The sequence below is a fragment of the Pezoporus wallicus genome, unplaced genomic scaffold (genome assembly GCF_028554395.1).
Source record: "Pezoporus wallicus isolate ANWC-B61680 ecotype Strahan unplaced genomic scaffold, APGP_CSIRO_Pwel_v1 contig_6274, whole genome shotgun sequence".
In the NCBI taxonomy this organism is placed as follows: Eukaryota; Metazoa; Chordata; class Aves; order Psittaciformes; family Psittacidae; genus Pezoporus; species Pezoporus wallicus.
In genome coordinates this window covers 544866-564497 of record NW_026635738.1, presented here as the reverse complement: position 1 = coordinate 564497, position 19632 = coordinate 544866, and the positions used below count along the sequence as shown (strand labels likewise).

The following is a 19632-nucleotide window of genomic DNA, read 5'->3' as shown; positions in this document are numbered from 1 at the left end:
ATTTCCAGTGAGACTAGTTGCAGCCAGATGATAAAACTGTGATCAAATGCCAAACAGCCACAGTGTATGTGATGGTTTGTGACTTTCAGTGCAACTGAAATAGAGGGGGCTCAGAAATAACATTTTTAGGGTTGTTTGTTTTTTTTTGCAAACCTAAAAACATCGGCAGTAATTCCTTTAAAAAAGAACTAACTAATGCTTGCTCTCTGGTATTAGAGAATCTTAAAAGACAGCATCTGACCTGTGGAAACTCTTGGGAGCCTTGCTCTGCTGCTCTGGGTATGCAGGGTGAAGGAGTCGGGTGGTATTTGACTGCTCATGGTCAGAGTACGCTGCAGCTGTTCCTCTGGTAAACATCTGCGATGCCAGGCTGCATCTGGTGACACATAGCATGGGCTGATGGGCCAAAAGTCACCCCAAGAGTGGGAGAGGAGAAAAAGGATGCTGGATGTACAAGAGATCAGTGTTATTCCAAAAGAAGGGAGCACTGGGAAAAGAAATCAGTAGAGGATGAAATCGGAGTTGCAATGAGAGTAAAGTTTTCAACAGGTCGGATGAAAACTGATTCTTGTTTGTGTGAGTTGCTCTACAGACACACGTAACCGTGTTCCAAAGACTCTGTTTACAGAGAGAAGTCACAAAAGAGATTTCTAATTAAGAAATACTTGGTTTGGGAATACAAAACTTTCCTCCCCCCAGACAAATTGATTTTTGCCATCCAGATAAAGCATAGCTGCTGTCTGGCAGTATTAGCAGTAATAAAAATAGATTGGAGAAAACTGCTTCAGTCACTTAGCCAAAATGCAGTCCTGAGTTTTTTTTCCTGGTGTGCTCACGGTAATAGTCTCAGAAGTTTCTGTGCCCTATAAATAATTTACATGTTGCTGGCTCTCTTCTTCCACAGTGAATGTCATGTGAAAATACTGCCACAGCTCTTCTTGTTTGAAACCACTGTTAATAATAGCCAAGTGGCCACGACTTGACATTCAAATACAAGTATCGTTATTGCAGCATTGACCTTAGCGGGAGGGGAACCACTTTTCATGCTGAAGAATCACACAATGGGCAAAAGAACAGGCTCAAAGTTTAAAGGGAGAGCTCAGGTGGGCAGCAGGAAGGGGGTACGTTCTCTTCCCAGGGCATGGCAGTGTTAGACAGAGTGCAGAGTGTGCTGAGCTGCTGTAAGGGAGAGACCTGCTGAGCTGCTGTTGAGTATCGCTTACACTGACACCACTGCAGTGGGAGGCACTTGCTGAAAGAAGCTTCTGTCTAATTAAAAAGGGAGGCGGTGGCTTGGATTTGTCCCAGTGGAGCCAGGCACCTGGGAGGCACATGTGGGTTTAAAAACTAAAAATGAGAAAGGGCAAAACCAAACCAGAGTGATGCCTGCACTTGCACTCATTTTAAAAGGGACTTGAGCTGTCTTAAAAGTAGAATTCACCAATTACTTACATAGCTAAATAAGTAATGAAAGTCCTAATATTTGCAGAGTGCCTTGGTTTTTACTGTATTCAATTGGCTTTGCTTCTGACATGTAGCTATATCTTGGCAAAGATAAAAGCAGTGCTTTTCTTGTGCAGAGCTGAATTCTGGAGATAGGCACCAGACAGGACCACTCATCACAAACAGGGGTGTTCATTCCCTTCCAGCAGTTGTTTCTTGGCCTTTTCTTTTGCCACAGTAAATCACCTCCATGTCTCTGATCAGTTTTGCTGCCCAGAGATCTCCACAGCACCTTTGAATCCGAGCACCTCCTGTTACTTGAGCTGCAGCTGATGGGTTAGAGTGTGTACAGATTGGGAGAAAACCAGCTGCATGTGAAATGTTCCTTTAAAAGAGAGGACTTGTGCTGATCTTTGAAGGTTATTCAAAGAGCGAACTTGGTGTCTTCTTCCTTTACTTACTCAGGACGTATGGAGTTTGTTCCCACATCCCACTCAGAGTATCACAGAAATTAGGATTGGTGTGAAGAAGCAGTTTGCCCAGGGTGGATGTGCAGTGGAGCTCATGTTGAGATTCAGAAATGGGAGGGATGTGTGTTATACCCTAGATGTACGCTGCAGAAAGAGGTCTGAAAAACATCTTCAACCTGTTCTTTAAATTTCATCACCTGACTGTATGGTCAGCACTGGTGGGGCAACAGCTTCTGAGCTTTGAACTCAGAAATACTCCTGACCCTGAAAGGGCAGAGAATTTCTTGCAGATAGGCTTTCTAGCCTACAGGAAGGCTTTGTTCTCCAAGTCTCAAACGCTTAAGTAACTGTATGTTGTCTTCCTGTTACCGTGCTCTAGCAAAAGCTAACTGCCACCACTGTTCGATGTTTATATCCAGCTTTATTGTTACTTCCTAAACTTCAGAATCATCCTTTCTGTGAGCAGTTGGTTTTAGTCTCATGTACAACACAACCAACTGATCTTCACTTGCACATTCATGTTGCCACGAGCTCTTTGCACCATTAGCCCAGATGCTTTTGTGCCTGCCCGTGACCACGGTCTGTTCTGTCGGTCATGTCCTCATTCTTATCAAGAATCCCTGCATCTCTCCAAGCATGGCCTTAAAGAAAAGTTTGTTTCCATTATCCTGACATTTGTGTCACATCTTGGTCCCTGCAGTCCCTAATGGCTTCAAGTGTGCTTGCACCTCTGCAGTTCTTCCTGCTTTTTATACTCCCCATGTCCTGCCTTTCCTCTTGCCTTGGCTGAAGTCTGTTTTTAAACAGTGCAATCCGCAGAGTGCTGTTGCTGCTAAACCTTCCGTTTTAGCATGTAAAACCTTGTATTAAGTGAATTCAGATTAATGCCATGGGGTTTGTTTTCACTTCTGTCAAGTTATGGTTTTGTCACTTGTTTGAGACGCTCCAGAATTGCTGTGCTGTTGACAGCTCTGGTGTGCCCATGCTCTTCAGCTCACGTGCCAGCTAGTTCATGTGTGCTTTATGTCAACAGTGCCACACATACAGTGCACACAAGGGGTGTTGCTTGGCAGAGGTGGTGTTTGGGATCAGGGAGCTGATCAGGCAGTGGGGGCAGCACCAAAGGGTCTGTGTGGTTGCAGGGAACCCATTGCCTGACGGGGTGAGCCGTGACGTGTGTGCTCAGTCATGGCAATGCACAATAGCAGGCAGGGATTAACCTACATCTGAATTTGTGCTGCCTTTTGAATGGGATTTATGGCTGAGCCTTCATTGTAACTTTTGGAAAAAGAAGCTCTTACATGTAGCCTGACACTGCAGCTGCTCTTCACGTTGTGTCACTTGTGGTTTGCACAGTCCCTATAGAAATATTATCCAATTAGAAGTAGAATTCCCCTGTCCTTTTGTGTCACTGTGAAATAATTGTTCTAAAATGAATGTAAGTGTGTACAGATTGTATTTTGGGGAAGTTAATTACAAACTGTGTGGTTCAGGGATTTTGTGCAAGAAGAGGAAGAACAGTTGATGGAAGAAAGGAAAAAGAGAAAAGAAGACAAGAAGAAGAAGGAAGCTGCTCAAAAAAAGGTATGTTGGACATTCAAAGGTAACCGCCCTGCTTCTGGGTTACTTTAGTTTCATCACTGGTAAATGCTGGGTCAGCTGTGGTTATTCAGAAGTGTTTTCTGTTTAATTTAATGTTCTAAGCTTTAAATGTGCTGTCAGTTACTTAGTGGTAACTGATACATTGAACATCTTTATTGGCTTTGTGATCCATTTTGTCAGAGGTTAAATGTTCTGAGATGAGCATTCTCTTTCCTGATTTCCCAGTTGAAGTGGTTTCATGTTTAAAAACTTCCTCAATGTTAATGCATTTATTAGTAGAATAAAATTAGCTCTTTTTTAAGATGGTGACTTTCAGCTGCATCCTTCCTTTACTGTATATTCTTATCCTTCCATATGGAAACATGCGTCATAAGACAGTTTGTATGAAGGAAGGCGGATAAAAATGAAAATATTGACAGCAGAGGTGTATTGGGATGGAAGCATCACAGAAACGCTTCAGAGTGAATGATTCAGAGTCCTGTTTACGGTCAAGATACTCATTATGGCCATTGATTCTTAATATTGACCCTGAGCTTCAGAGGAGCTTGTAAATGTGTTTGTAAACGTGTCCGTTTCAGGTGGGAGCAGAGGGAACCTGCTTAGCAGTTTCCTCTGATTTCCACTGACTAATGCTGGATGTGTCTCTTAAGAGCATCCTGGTTTGTGTTCTCAACCACAGGCTCCCAAGCAAAGCCTTTTAAAGCATTTTACTGTGACCAGGTTCTGGTGTATTTTGGAATGTGACCTCTTCTCTTCCACACATCTCTCTGGGTGCTGTGGAGGGTCAGAAACAGCAAAAAATTGTTTGAAAAGTTCTAGGTTGTCTCATGTTGCTGTTCATGGGTCAGTGAATTGGCTCTTAAGTCAGAGCTGAGGAGGGGAGGAGGTTACCAGCCCTCCAGGGTAAGCTCTAAACACGCACATGGGCATGGCAAGAACTGAAGGGACATCGTGTCATTTTGCTGTGGAAGAGAAAGCTGATGCTTGGGTTTATGTATTCTGTAGTTTTGTGATAATTTGATCTAAAAGGCATACTAGAACAGCAGCAGCAGTCGCAGAGGTGTGATGGTTGAACTGGAGAAGGCATGCTCTCTGCTTGCATCCTGATGCCGAGCAGCTTCTGTGGGACATCCAGTCTCGTTTTTATGACGGTATGCACATGGGGTTTGGACGCTTGGTTCAAAGCCAGCTCCTGTGCATGCAACACCCAGGAGCTGAAGTGCATACACAACTTCCCAAGCCTTCAAAATACAGTTTTGAACCAGATCTGTCGAGCAAAGAGTGTGATGAAGAGTTGTGGTGCGTTATATGAGGCCCCAAGCACAGGAGCTGCCTTCTGGCAGGTGGGGATACTGGCAGTGGTGTTGGAAGCAGCGTAATAGGGTAAAATTGGCAAAACTGAAACTGAAGTGGGGTGGGGGGCTTGATAACCCTGGTGCAAGCGTTAGCCCTGCTTTGGTTTCCTAGCTCAGTGGCTGATGCGCTGCAGTAAGTGGAGTTCTTCGGAAGAGGCTTTGCAGGGTTTCCATTTGCAGCTGTTTCTAGCAAAGAGCATAAATAAGAAACCTGAAAAGCTTCTGCTCAGGGTTTCGTGGGAGCAAGGGGGCCACATTTTGAACTCCTGGACAGTACAGCTACAGTTTCTGTGTGTACACTTGCCTTTGTCAGCTAAAGAAGCTGGGGGGGGGGGGGGGGGGGTTAAGGCTTAAGGCTCTCTTGATTTCCATAGGAGAAGTGAGGCTGTGGCACTGGAGAGCTGTTGTGAGTGTTTTGGTAGTCAGCCCTTCCAGTGCTAGTGTCTGAACCTGGCCAAGACTCAGATTAGATCAGTGGATCGGTAAATCTCTATTGCACACACACGTGCTCCATTCCCCTCACGGTTTCAATTATAGACAATCATAGCTTAAGTATTACGGCAAATTTATTGCCTCCTATGAATTTATGTGATACCGTAATTAAAATGGGCTGTATACGGCTACCAGAGTGACCATATCCAATTAAATCTCGTTGTGCTTTGGCAATAGTGCATTTTAATAGTGATAATTAAGAAAACTCTAGTTGCAGGTAGGGAGAACTATGAGCTGTGCTTTTGAGAACTCAGTTTTGCTGGTTTATAGTTAAACCCTTGCAGTTAAGGTGTGCTTCCATACCAGACGTGTTTCTCTCCCTGTATTTATCCTGTGATTTTTAATTGCAATTTTAGTCAAACAGTTCTCTAATGTTGGCAGTATCATAGGTGTAGCCGGTTGAGTCTTGAAAATGACTTGGAAAGTCTTTGCATTTCCTTTCTTCTTTACATGTCTAGTCCCTCCCTCTGCAATAAAAGTGGTGGCAGTTCTTTGCTTCCAGGCACAGTTTTTAACTCGCTCAAAACATCTTCATTTGCAAGTTTAATGCAGTCTGTTTCATGTACTTATCTTTCAAATTAATTTTGTCTTCTGTAACATTTAAACAGCTTTCTAAGCATGAAGAATAATAGGCATGGTGTGGTTAGAGACACTTCTGAAGTAGATAATTAAATAACTCTAAAACATGTTAAAAGAGGGGAATCAGAAGCTAATGTTGCTTTATGAAGCGGCACGTGCATGCAGGGGTTTTATCTGCACACATCACTGACACTTTTCTTTTCTTGTTCTAGGCCATTGAACAAAAAATCAAAGGTAAGTTACTTTACAGTTATTTCTGTTCTCTGTGTTATTCCTTCATTGTTAAATATGTTGAATCAGATGGGTCACCCGAAAGCTCTTCTCGCAACTGAATGATGGGCTTCTTGAAACTTTGGTTGTACTGTTTCAAACAGTGACCACAGAACAGTAATGACCAAGGGGGTGTTCCAGGGATTGGACTCTTCTGTTCTTCCTGGTTTCCATGCTCAGTTACTTAAACAGCACCAGGCATATACATAATACCTTGAGTTCTTTTCTTTATTTGCTTTCTGCCTTCCCATTTTTGGTAGACAAGTAATGGATATATCTGGCCATAACTAACTATTGCATGTGGAGGGTTCATCCTGCCAGAATGATCACGATGGCCATACCTGGAAGCTGTAATTCTGATGTTTGGTGGCAGGCTGAGAATGCCACAGTTATTCTAAATGTTTGTGGGGTTCATGCAGATCCCCATTCCAACCAGCCTCCAGAGAAGGGGGAGAGGGATTCTTTTCACTTGCTCTTTAACTCTAGCTCTTAACCTGTTAGTTGGGAAGTGGACAGTAATTGCTTAGGTGTTCATGTGGAGTGCTTGCTGCAGCCCTGTTTTCGGGGAACATTGGCTTTAATTTACTACTCACTGGAGCAGTGGTAGAAGCAGGAGCTCAGAAGCCCTGCTTGGCAGAGATGCAATTACTGCTGGAAAATCAAAAGGTGTTTGAAGTGCTGTTCTGGCATGAAGGTAGTAAAATGGTAGAGGACATACTGTGCTTGGGAAGAGCAGAGAAACAAATGGAAGTGGCCATTACTGTGGAATGTGCCTTTGAAGCAGCATCCTCGTTCACATGAGGTTGGAATGGAGGAGGCAGGTTCCTCACATACAAAATGCACTGATGCTCCTGCTGAGGGCTGCAGCGCAATTACAGCTATCAGGAGGCATGGTTTTGTCTCGTTTATTTAAATGCAGTGTATACTTTAGTGCCTGTTTAAATGGGAAAAGAAAATAGGTAAGGGTAGGAGCAGCAGGTTTTCGGGCTCTGAGGAGGGAGTGAGGCCAGCCTGGGTTCGTGTCTCAGGGAGCTCTGTGAGGAGGAGGATGGTGCTTTTGCTGTGAGTAGTGATCACTTGAGGCAGTGGGAGCTGCACCAGTGCTGCTGATGAGAGCCCAGGTTCCAGATGTGCAGCTGTCCTCTGGGTTTCACAGGGCTGAGTGTGGGTCCTGCCCTTCCAGCCTGGCTTCGGGCACTGAGACCAGCTGGGAATTCTGTGTGTGTCTTTGTATGAGTGCTTAATAAAACTGCTGAAAGTGTATTGTAATCAATAAATATGCTTTGCTTGTTTTTTAAAGCACCCTTTTTCAAACAGTGCATGGAATTACACTTGCGGTACAGGCTGAGTGTTTGTTTTCCCCTGCACGTTCCTGCCATAAGGCTTCTGAGATAATATGCCAGATGTAAATGAAGAATTGTCAAAGTGTTTGGTTTTACTCTGAAGCAATAAAATATATCTGAAAAGACAGCAAAGAAGAAAGTGGTGAAACAGAGTGTAAATAATAAGGTCCATTTTGAATGAACATTTGACCTATGGACTTGTGCTGTGCTGGCATCCCGGCATCACAGCACGGCTCAAAATAGCAGGAGGGCACAAATCCTGCCCTGAGGTACCTGGTTGGGTGAAAACTGCCTTCTCTTGAAGGACAGCCAGTCTTTTTATTATGTTCTTCTGTTCATTTTCTCCTTGGAGCCTGATGGTTACTGAGGAACTGTTAAGTTCTAGCTTCAGTGTTACATTCTTATTATTAACAGGGTATTTCAGGAAGTTCATCAGGAATGTGGAGCTGTCACAGGCACACGCACACGCTGCCTGTCCTGAAGCGGAGCAGGCATGAGGCGGTTCAGATAGAGGACTTTGTGCAACAGTTTCTCTAGGAACAAAATCCGTGGTTACATTGCACAAAGCGCTTTCATGGCATCGCTGGTTCTGCCTGCTTGTGTTCAGGATGCAAATGAATGTTTCATTAGTTTCCAAGTTTCCATCACGTTAATGTCTTAAATAATTCATTCTGTGCATGAGCTGAAGATAAAATAGCAGAGTATGGGATCTCTAAATAATTCACACTTACGTTCCTCCTTTCAGGAAGGAGCTGGTTAAGTGGCAAGGGTGGTTGGTAGCGTAGTTTGGGAGGCTCCAAAATGTTGCTTTAGCGAAGGCAGAAGTTGCTGTTTAACAGCTGAAGTAGCTACCTGTGGTCGTGTAAAGCACTAAGACTGCCTTCCGAGGAAGTTAGTAGTGCTGATTTTTTCCCGTTCAGGATTAGGGACGGAAGTAATGAAGATGATGCCGATGCAGATGTTTCTGGTACAAGGAATGTTTTAATACTGTAGTGTTGTCATTACAAATGCATGTGTGTCATTCCTGTGGATTTCAGATGGTCCAACCCGTCTAGTTTTACATGTCTGGCTGTATTAAAGGAAAAGAGGCAGTTCATAGGAGTTAGTGTATAGCTTAGTTGCCAAGTGAAGGTTCGTTTGTGCAGCAGCTGGCACAACACATTCACACTCAACAAGTGCCCTCCAAGTGCTCCACTGCCAGGCGTTTGGGGAAAAAATAAGCGTCATTTGAAGGCCTTATTTGAGGAGAATACTGCAGAACTGACAAGTGTTGTGGTATTCCTTCTACCACAGCAGGGTATTTTTGCTGTGTTTAATGTCAGCGCTGTTAAAGATGGACAAATCAATCAGTTTATCCTGAATTCCTCCTAAAACAGGGCTCTGCAAACTGCACCATGGCCACAAGTAGCTGCTGAGAAGCCAAGCACTCGAGTAAATGCTGCTTAAGAACATTTGAGTTTTGTTGTGCTCACTTCAGCAATCAGTGTGCTTCTCCAGCAGGAGATGTCCTCAGGAGCTGAAATGTCTCTTTGCACACACTTCAGTGCACATACATAATACCCTAGCAAAGTAGTTTGTGGGAACTAAAGGGCAGTGTAGGTGCTAGTGTTGTGGTGAGCTGTTCCCAGTGCTGCTGCGTGTCGGGAAACAGTGCGAGCAGGAGCTGAAAACTGCTGTCAGTCTTCAGCCCCGCATTGCTCTGCTTTGTCAAGGCAGAGGCGTAAAGCACTGCTGCTGCTGCAGAGCAGAATCAACTTTGAGTCAACCACTGAAACGGAAAGGGCTTTTAAAAATAGCTGGGTGTGGAGCTGAAATCTTTGACTCATATTTCCCACCTTGGAAACTTGGTACTCGTTTTCTTCGCTGGGAAGCACCATTGCCCCAACACAGCCTCCTCTGGTCTTTGTGGGTTTTTTTCTGTCACTTCCCTCCCTGTGCTTTTCCAGCTCGGAAAGCCTGTTAACGTTTCGATGCTGGAGGCGAACGGCGTCGATGCCCAGTGAGGAGCACTGTGCTGGGAGAGCCGGGGCTCCCCTCGGCGCGGCGGCGCAGGGGTTAACGGCTTGGCAGCGGTGGGATATTTTCCAGCTCGGCTCGCTCAGCTTACAGCTGCGGCCATTTTTCCACCAGGAAAATTCTAGCACTACATCTTACGTGTGTCAGCGCCAGCGCCAGGCTTCCTCCGCTTGCCCTTCAGCATTCCAGCACTGACAACTCTCGGGGGCATGGCACGCGGGCAGGGAGCCGCACAACACATTTCTCAGAGGTCAGCTCCGGCAGCAGCGAGAAGAAACACTTAAATGACAGCTCGGTGCTGCTCTTTGTGTGCTTCGGGAGGGATTTGATCTCTGCCCGCCGGGCCGGTGCGAGCAAGAAGCTGGTTTCCATCTGCACTAAAGTTAGTGGCAGGGCTGCCATTTTTGGGGCTGGAGGGAGCCGTGGCCCCGCTCAGGAGGAGCTGGCAGCGGCTCTCCAGGAGCAGTAAAATGACACCATGCTTCTCCTCCATTTTCTGGTGAAGTCTGCCGAGTGGGAAAGCAACACAAGTTGGAAGCGTCTCTCTTTGGAATCCCTCTGTTCACTGTAACCTCTCCATCCCCTGCTCCGGGCTTGCAGCAGGTTTGTGCTTTATGGAAACCTCCTTTTTACTGCTCGCTTCTGTAAGCTCGCTGGTGGTAAATGAGCTGTGCTGGTGGTAGTGGGAGCTTTCTGCCCTGGTGTGATTCTACATCGCATACTGGTGGGCAGAGCAAACTTTACCGAGCCAGCAACTCGTTTATGACAAACTGAAATGTTAAGGTAGGGATTAAGGGCTGTTGGAATTTATCGTAGCCATGTTGGAATATTAATGTATTATTTAGTCTGCTGAAGGTGTGGACCAGAAAACGTTGGACAGGGGCAATTGTATTGCTTAAAACTGAAGTCTAGGGTACTTGGGGAAGCGATGGGAAACTGCAGTTAATCCATGTTGCACTTTGGGTTAATTCCAGTTTGAAATTAGCATATGAATGTAAACTGTTGATTCTTTAGTCCAGCTTTTGCAGGGTAGATTTCCATTCAGTTTGCTGGCTTTATGGCCATGTTTGCTAAGGAAATGAATGCACAGAATACATGAGAAACACAGATTTCTTGAGCTGTTTGTGTCATAGCCCAGGGGCTGGCTGGGCAGGACATGGTGTGTTTATGGTCGAGGGCGATTCGGTTACCTGCAAGTTGGATTCTGTTATAATACACACTTTGTCTTAAAGCAGCTTTAATTATGGAAGTATTAATGTTGCTGTGTTGCCGTAAGCGCTGCTGGCAGCTGGGTTGGGGTGTCTCATGGAATGTCACATAGAAATGATTTTACTTGATCCAAAGGAGCAGTTGCACAGAATGAAGGGGGAGTGCAGGAAAACTGAGTCTCCTCCGTGGCCTGTTCAGGGGTGATGTGGGTTGTATCAGAAAATCCCCTCAAGCTGGGGGTACTCTCCACCTAAGCTGACATTAATGAGAAAGCTCAGGTCCAGCGTGCAGAGGGGTTTGTGTCCCTCCCTGGTGCCATTGCTTGATAGGGGTGTCCTGGCTGCAGGCAGCGGTTGTCCTTGTCGGCACCCCTCGCTGTGCAGAGCTGTTGGTGTGGATGGGTGGCAGCAGGAGGCACTTTGATGGGTCAGAGCAGCAAGATTTGGGCTGCAGTGGCACAGATAGGGGTATGTGAAGAATTTTGGTGGTTTTCTGTTGGTTTTTTAAGTTCCAAAGCTTGTTGCAGTACCCAGACCACAGAAATGTGCTATAAGAGCTCGTGCATTGAAGTGGTGACAAATTCTTCGCTAGCTGCTGAAATAGCGCTCCTCCCCGCCAAGGTTCAGTCACTTTCACTCATTTTAATGATTTTTGACACAGGGCATTTTAAAAGGAATCAATGGGAGAGCTTTGTTCAGGACTACTTTGTGAAACCTGGTTTTGATCATTATCTGTTGCTGCATTACATGCATCAAAACACTGTGCAAGGAATCAGTTACCTACTCTTAATACAGGCAACAGCTTAAACTGGTGGCATCTGATACGGTGCTGGTGATTTCTATCAACTTGCCCATGTATCTAATGGCATTTGAACACCTCCTGTTCCCTGTGGACATTAAATCAACCTGTGTCCTGGCCATTCCTCTCCTTAATTCTGTCCTGCTCCAGTCAGCTGTGAAATAGAGGAGCAGGGTCGCTGCTGTGGAGCCAGTGTGGTGGTGAGCACCTGAAGGTGCTGCCTCTGAGGGGACATTTTATTCTGAAGGCCTTTGTGCTTGTGTTTTTCAGAGCATGTTACTGTGTATTATAGGAGAAACAAAAAGAAACGGTAGTCATAAATAGCACTGTCAGTGTTCAAGTGGATTTAAAAGCCTGAAGAGCTTGTTTTCATTTATTTTTTATGTTGTATTCACACAAGTCTGTTCTTGAAAGTGAATGAGAAAATGGTCTTTAACCAAATTAAACACGGTCATGTGGTAACAGTGTTCCTGCTGCTGCCATGCCAGGGAGTTGTTGAAGGAAGACAGCGGGGAGATGGTTGGAGGATGCTGCTCTTCAGCCTCAAGTTGTGTATGTTTAGATGATGCCAATGTGCAGAGCTATTCTTGAAGTAAATCCAGCCGTGTGTTTGTCACTGGAGAAGCTGTCCTCACCGAGCTGTCCCTCACTGTTAGCAGCAGGAATGCCACATGGATTAAACTGTTTGCCTTCAGCCACTCAGACCTTGTGAAGCTCTGAGCAGAGATGGTGACGACCACACAGGCCGGTCAGTGCTGAGGGAGGTCGTGATCGAGTCTTGTGCTATCTCAGGGAGTTCCACAGTGAATGTATACACATTATGTGGATATCTCATGAAGAAATCTGGAGAGTACATTGACATGTCAGTAGTGTGAGGGGTTGGAAGTGCACTTACCTGTGACAGGAAGTACAGGTAAGCGTAAGACAGAAAGTACACTTACCTGTGACATTACTTACACCTGGACACCATATGCTCACCACCAATGTACTGGCTGGGCGGAGGTGCTGGGTGGAGGATGATGTGGTTTTCCCTTCATCCAGCATCAGGGTTTGGTGTGCTCCCTCCCAGCTGCCCTCTGCCAGCTGTTTGACCTTCATCTGGCCTTGAAGGGGCCATGCTGCCAAGACTGGAGCTGCAGTTGCCCACTGGCACAGTCCTGCCAGGCTGTGTGGGGTACCGGTGCTGTTAGCTGCTCCTGCTGGAGCAGCTTGACCTCAGGGCACCAACACATTTCCCTTGGGATTCTAGGGCTGCTGGAGCAGGCAAGTCCCAGTGGTGTTCTGTGTGCCCTGTTCACCTCTTTTACTTCTGGGACAAAACCAGAACATTTTTCTCAGTATAACACTTAAATTTCCCATTGGGGTAAGATTTGGGGGGGTTTAGTACTTAAGTATTTATTAAAATAGTTTAAATGCTTAAATAAGCTGATTTGTCAGAAAGCCCTGTAGAAAGACTTTGTTAGTAGTAGCATACTTTAGCCAAGATAACTTTGTTAGGAGTGATAGTAAGATATATTTCTCCTTCCCAATCTGTGCTATTAAAGCTGTGTGGTTATGGGATAATTGAGCTGTTAATGGGGAATGAGTTACCACTGGCACGAGAAGAAATGCTGCCGTTACATGCAACATGCAGATGTGTAAGAATATTGGCTTAGTCTTCAATTGGAGTTGCTGTTCTTATGAATAACTTTGTCCAACTTTCTCTCTTTCTGGGGGTGGGGGCAGTGCCAGAACAAACCAAGACCAGTGTAAGCCAGCCTCAGCCTGTCACCTCCAGCGGCACTTCCCCAGCAACCAGCACTAATAATAATGCCAAGCGGGCCCCAGCCAGCAGCCAGCAGCAGCAGCCCTTGCCTCGATACCCTCCTCGTGAAGTACCACCGCGATTTCGACACCAGGAACAGAAACAGCTTCTGAAACGAGGTCAGCAGTTACCAGTGATAGCTGCAAACCTGGGATCTACTCCTAAAGTATTGAACGGCCAGTCAGGAGGCAGCACTGTCACAAACAAACAACCAGTGACCAACGGAGAGGTGCCGAACAGCAGCAAAAAACAGCCAGGTGAGGGCAGGTGCCATGTGGCCCTTTGAACTCAAACAGTTTCAGTTCAATTGTCAGTGAAATACTTGAGCTAACGTTTAAACCTCCCATGTAAGCTGTGGCATGATGAGAGATTGTCCTGTGTCGTAGTTTAATATTAAACGCTGCAGGATGCTTTGGGCCATCCGTGTGCAAGTTACAGATAGAAACCTGAGACATCATAGTTGCTTCTTGTTGCCAGTGGTGCACAGTGGATTTGTCTGGTTCTGAACAGGAGCCAATGTGACCACTGCTCTGCTCTGAGTTTCCAGTCTTTATCCTAATGATTGATGCAAGCATGGTCGTGGTATGAAGCATCACTTTCTGCATCCAGTTTTGATACACGGATCTCCCAAGAAAGTGTCATTCACATAGTTCTGAACAGCATCTCTAGACTTTGGGGTTTTTTTTCTTCTTCATATCTAGCAAGACAGACAGGATGCAGCTTGGTTGGAATATGAGAGTTGCTTTTTGCTGCTAGGTCAGAGTTTGTCTTTGTTCATCTATGTAAAGCTTGGTTGACTTAGCAAATGGATCAACCTTTACCTTTTACTATTTGAGTTATCCTTTGTTATGTTGGCTTGTTACACTTTCTCTTCAAATACCCTTCTAAGAGTAGTAAGCTTACCTGTTACATGTGCGTAATTTGCTGTTCAGTCAGTGTACTGTCCTGCAGCTCAGACAATTTGGGGAGGCAATAAGGGCAGTCTCATTTAGGCTGGATAAAAAAGTAACTTTCCTCATAGGGATGTAGGTTTTCAAAGGGATTTGGTATTAATGCCAACACTTTATATGGTGGGCAAATACCTTCTTATTTTTACACTTGCATGTTGATGGAACGTCTTCCCACAAATAGTTTCTTCCACACTCAAGGTTTGTTTCTCAGAACTGGTGTTCTGTGCACCACAAGGGACGTGACTCCTGGTCCCTTCAGCTAAAAAAGGTTTCTGGAATATAGCTGTGATATTTCAAATTGTAGTTCAATTTTGAGCTGTTCTGATTACTTAATCTTGAAGAAGCACATTTAAACTGAAAGTAAACAGAGCGTTGGAAGCAGCTTATCCCTGTGCCCCCTGAGGAATGCTGGATATTACTTTCCAGTATTATTTTTGTCACATCCTGGGAGAGCTCTTTACCACTCCAAGAAGTCATTTTTTAGTTAATGTTTGGGGTTTTAGTTCACCTGTATAAAGGTTTAAAGTAACCTTTTGTATACTTGCTTGCTTCTAAGATGCAACTTTTTCTCCAACATGTATCCCCTACTGGTCAAGTTATATGGTAGCCAGTAGTGATTTAGATAAAACCTCACAGGTAAACTAACTCAAGAATTATTACTCTTTATACAACCTGTTAAACCACCTCATTGTATCCAGAGGATCCCTTTGAGCATAGTGTTCTTCATTTCTCTTCTGCTGTGAACACCAGCCCAATAGTGAATCAGTTGGCTTCCCGTTTGTGTATCACATTCTTCCCAGTTTTGCTTGATTTTGTGCTGCTGTGGCTGGGGGGCCTTTTAGGCTGGGAGATGCCAACGTGTCCCTGTGCCATAGCGCCACAGCGAGTGTGTGGGGACCTCCTTTCCTGGAGTAGTTCTGTGGTTGGAAGAACAGACTAGTTGTTTGAATAACATGTCCACAAGTCAGGCTGATAACAGAAAGGTTCTGGGAGCCTTTAGGGAGAGAAAGTTTGGCCAAAGCCCTTTCCCACCTTAAGAAAATGTTTGTATTATCTGCAGCATCCTATTGGGTCTTCGTTAGCTTGGTGCTGTGCTCCGGGGGACCAGGATCGGACAAATGGGGTTGTGCAGCCAAGGCCTCCTGCCTTGGTGCCTGTGTCTGTATGCTTGGAAGAGCTCTTTCTAATAACCAGGAGTTCCCTGTTTGTCACGTGCTTTAAGAAATGTAGGGAAGGTGATAATGTAAAGGAAAGTGCTTTTCAGTGCTGGATTTTTGCGGTGGTTTCAGGCTTCTGTAACACGGAGGTGGCTGTAGTCCAGCAGCATGTGAGTGGCTTAATGCCTTCTGGCACCTCGGTATCTGAAAGGAAATACCACTGACATTTGCCTGCCCCAGTCTCACTCTCTAGTTCCTCTTTTAGCCTCCAATGACAGCTTCTGGGTGCTCTCTGTGTTACCTCCAAAACTCAAAATCTCATGAAATTTGGCATGTCTGTAGATCCCTTCCTATTGAAAGAATATCCATGTATAGGCCATTTGGGTTGACAAATTTTATACCTTAACACAATATCTTTGAAGATTATGTTCTTTATTTTTAAAGCATTGTTTAATGGATATTGGGATTGATCTGTATTTTAGGGCTAAAAGGAAAACTGTAGCTTCAAGTGTTGCAGTCAGAGTTGCAGGACTTTGTAATGGCTGCAGGAATTTGATCTGTTATTCCCTGGCATACCCTGGGGTAGGATTGATCCCCAGTTCCAGCTGGGGTGGTAACTGCTTGGTAGGTGCTTTGTGAAAGCCAGCAGCACCAGTACTGTTAAACTTAGAGCCTTCTTTTAACTGCCCGTGCCACACTAAGTGTTTTAAGTGTTTGGTATTGGAGAAGTTTTTAACTGTATCAATGGTCCGCATGTGTTTTGTGTGGACGATCATCTCTTCTGAAAATGAGCCCCCTTTGTTTAGAAGGAAAGCTGAAGAAGGGGTAGTCCTGTGAGTTGTTCTTTTCTGCTGTTCCTAGGCCATCTGGCCTATTTCTTTAATAAAGACATGCAAGTGAAGCCCATGGCGTGCAGTACTTGTGAAAAAGATAGTCTGTACCAAGGTGGTTATTCTAAGAAATCTACATAAGTGGCTCTTGATCAGAACGTTTTCATACCCAGTTCAGATGTTTGCTTTGCTGATATTTCCCCCCCGTATGTAAACTTCACATGAAAAGAAGGTCTTGAATGCTGCCTCGGCATGTTTGCCTCTGCTTTGTAACACATGGGGCTGGCCAGGTGGTTGTTCCACAATGAAATGATTTATGCACTGAACTGAAATACTTGCCAGCAGTAATTGCTTACAACTGTGGGACAGAGCAGAGCGGGAGAGCAGCGCCGGGCTCCTGGCGTTAGTCCAGTCGCTCTGAGTCCTGCTCTGGCGCGAGTGGGTCTCACTTTGTCCATGTGCATCTCAGCAGAGCTGCAAAACGATGTTACAGACAAAGCCCTGGGGAACAGAAGGTTCTTCCTGGAAGTTGAGGGTTTTTCCTTGGTCAGGGATCTGCAGTTAGAAGTGGTGGGGCTGACTTCATTTAGGAAGCAGTGCCTTAAATACAACAGTTATGGTCTCCAACTGTAGGACTTGTGAATTGGAAACATTCGCTTTGATTTCATACAGTGCCTATGGGACTCTTAGGAGGAAGAAGCTATGAGAGAGGGCTGGAGGAAAGTTTGTTGTGCACACACTGGTGTTAAACCGGAGTTGGACTCTACGTGGCTCCTCAGCTGAACCTCTCCTGAGGAAGGGGTACTAACGGATGGGGTTAGAGCAACGAGTGCTCTGGGGGCTGTTGGTACTTTACCAGAGTAACACTTCTGTGACTGTCTTGCTTTTCTTTCCATAGGCATGCCTCCCATTCGGGACTTGGTGAGCCACTCCCCTAACCAGTCAGGTTAGCTCTTTATATCTCCCCTTTGCTTTGCACTGCATGTCTTTGTAGTAGTTACATGCGTCACACAGTCTTGTCCGAGTGTTTTATTCATGTTTCTTTTCTTTGGCTTCTGTTTTCCAATAGCATGTGCTGTGTGAATGTCTGACACATAGCTTCCCTGTGCCATTGCATCCTACATTTGCTTAAACCTTTTCATTGTCTAAAATAACATCAGAATTCATACCAGAACGGATGTTTTGACTGTGTGGCATCTCAGCTTTAAAATACTAAGTGTCTTCTGTTTTTTACCTTTCTGCTTACATGTTGAATTGCCTCTTTGTGGTATTAAACTGAATAATCTGTGCAAGCCTGTGCTTTAGATTAGAGACATTGCATAGCACTGCGGAGGAAATCATGTCTGGGCCTTTCTGGTTTGAATGCTGAGTTTACACTGTGGTAGCACCTGCAGCTCTGCATGTTCCCTGCTGCTCTTTGTCGTTGTGAAGAACACTGGCTGTTCATTTTTTAAGTATATTTTGGAGTAAATGTGCTATGTGAGGACATGGGGACATGCACAGGAAACCACTGAATCCCAGGGTTCTGAGGGGTCCTCAGGAATCATCTGCTCCAACCTTTCAAAGCACAGCATGACCTAGACTAGATGTCCCAGCACCCTGTCCAGCTGATTCTTAACAGTGTCCAGCGCTGGGGAATGCACACTTCCCTGGGGAGATTAGTCAATGGCTGGTTGTTCTTGTTGTAAAACCTCTTGCTCTTGGTCCTGTCAGACTCTCCCCAGGAGTAACTTGTACCCATCACTCCATATCTTTCCATGTGACCCCTTGTAAAAAGGGATAGCCACCCTTTAAACACAAACATGAGGCTTAGGTTTCCCTTGAGCCTTCTGTTCTCCAGGCTGAGCAGTCCCAGCTCTCCCAGCTTTTACTCATGTGTCTTCCCAGTCCTTGGATCATCGTTGTGGCCCTTCTCTGGTTCCTCTCCAGCCTGTCCACAACTCTTCTGTATAGCAAGGTCCAAAACTGAACACAGTATTCCCAGGCAGGTCTGACAAGCCTTGAGTAGCACAGGTAGTGCTGTGGGGCTGTAGTGGCTCTAGTTCATGTCCCCATAAGGCTGCAGCAGGTGCAGGGCTTGGGAGAACATTTCACATTGCATCTTTTCTGTTTTTTCCTTGAAGTTTTCATCCTTCACATTTTCCTCAAAGCCTGCTCTCAAGGGAAGGTGTTAAACCTCCTCTCCTCATCCTCCCTCTTCCCCTGTGTCAGGGAGAGGAGAGGCAAAGCTTGTGCAGGATGGTCTCTCTCTGGGAGCAGGGTTGGGTGCAGCAGGATGCTGTGCCCTTGCCCTGGCAGCTCTCCTGTCCTTTGCTTCAGTTAGGAAACCACTGCAGAGGCCAACAGCTACAGTTGCTCATTCCTGAGTTTGGAGCGCTTTAGTAAGGCACAAACTGGATTGTAAGAAGCTCAGGTTTATGTAGTTCATTTATGTCCAGGATTCAAGCAGCAAAAGTTCACCTGCAACTTCTGAATAGTCCTGGGGAGAAGCGCAGGCCTGGGCTGCTCTTGGCTGGGTTTGCTTGTCACCAAGAGCAGTATGTTGTCAGCTGGGATTTCTCAATGTTTAGGGTGGTTTTGTGGTATCTGCCAGACACACAACACCAGAGATAATCTCCTGCTTACTCAGTATTTGTATTCTTAATCTCAGACGTTCATGGGGGTGGAGATTCCAGCAGGGAGATTCCAGAACAGTGGTTCCCACTAGAAAGCACTAACACACGTTTATGTCGAGGAAAAACTGTCAGTCAGGGTAGTTCTGCATGCAGTGGGATCACATTCTGCATGGCTGGAAATCAGTCATTACCTGCTCTCTGTGCATTGGCTCCTTACAAACTGCATCACATCTAAATTAGGATAATAGAACTTTTTAAATACAGGGCTTCTGTTGTGCAGTGAAGGTTTGTTTGCTGTTTCACTCTGTTCTGTACTCATAACCCTTGTCTCTTTCCCCATGTTGAATTTGGGCTGTTCGCAGCTGTGCACTTCAGTGTTGCTTTTGCAGTTGATCTGTTACTGAAATGATGTTTTTCAATCCAGATGTTTCATTAGTGCGGCTTTTGGTGCTGTTGATTCTCTCCTTCGTGAGAGTGCAGACAACTCTTATCTTTGGTTAGTCTTTTAATACAGGTTAAATGACTTCTTTTCTTTAAACACCAGTGTGAGATTGGAGATCCTGGGGTTTGCTGGATTTTGCTCAGATACCGCAGTGGTTTTTCTAGTAACACATTAACAGGCAGGTCTGGGGTTATGTTCAGCTGAAGGAATGTCTCCCAGCTCTCCCAGGGTTACGTACGTTTTGAATAGCCCAAGTA

The 19632-nt window shown here is 45.3% G+C and overlaps 1 protein-coding gene across 6 annotated transcripts in view; it reads left to right on the top strand.

The window, feature by feature from the left end:
- The window catches only part of TNRC6A (trinucleotide repeat containing adaptor 6A), a 46656-nt gene that overhangs the window by 8610 nt on the left and 18414 nt on the right, over nucleotides 1-19632 (top strand). For 4 of the 6 annotated variants that reach the window (XM_057398053.1, XM_057398055.1, XM_057398052.1 and 1 more), the window contains 4 exons: nucleotides 3407-3497; nucleotides 6154-6175; nucleotides 13303-13638; nucleotides 17217-17264. In XM_057398053.1, the coding sequence (XP_057254036.1) occupies nucleotides 3407-3497; nucleotides 6154-6175; nucleotides 13303-13638; nucleotides 17217-17264 (497 nt within the window). The remainder of the gene's footprint in view (nucleotides 1-3406; nucleotides 3498-6153; nucleotides 6176-13302; nucleotides 13639-17216; nucleotides 17265-19632) is intronic. The other 2 variants (XM_057398054.1, XM_057398056.1) reach the window with 1 other exon arrangement.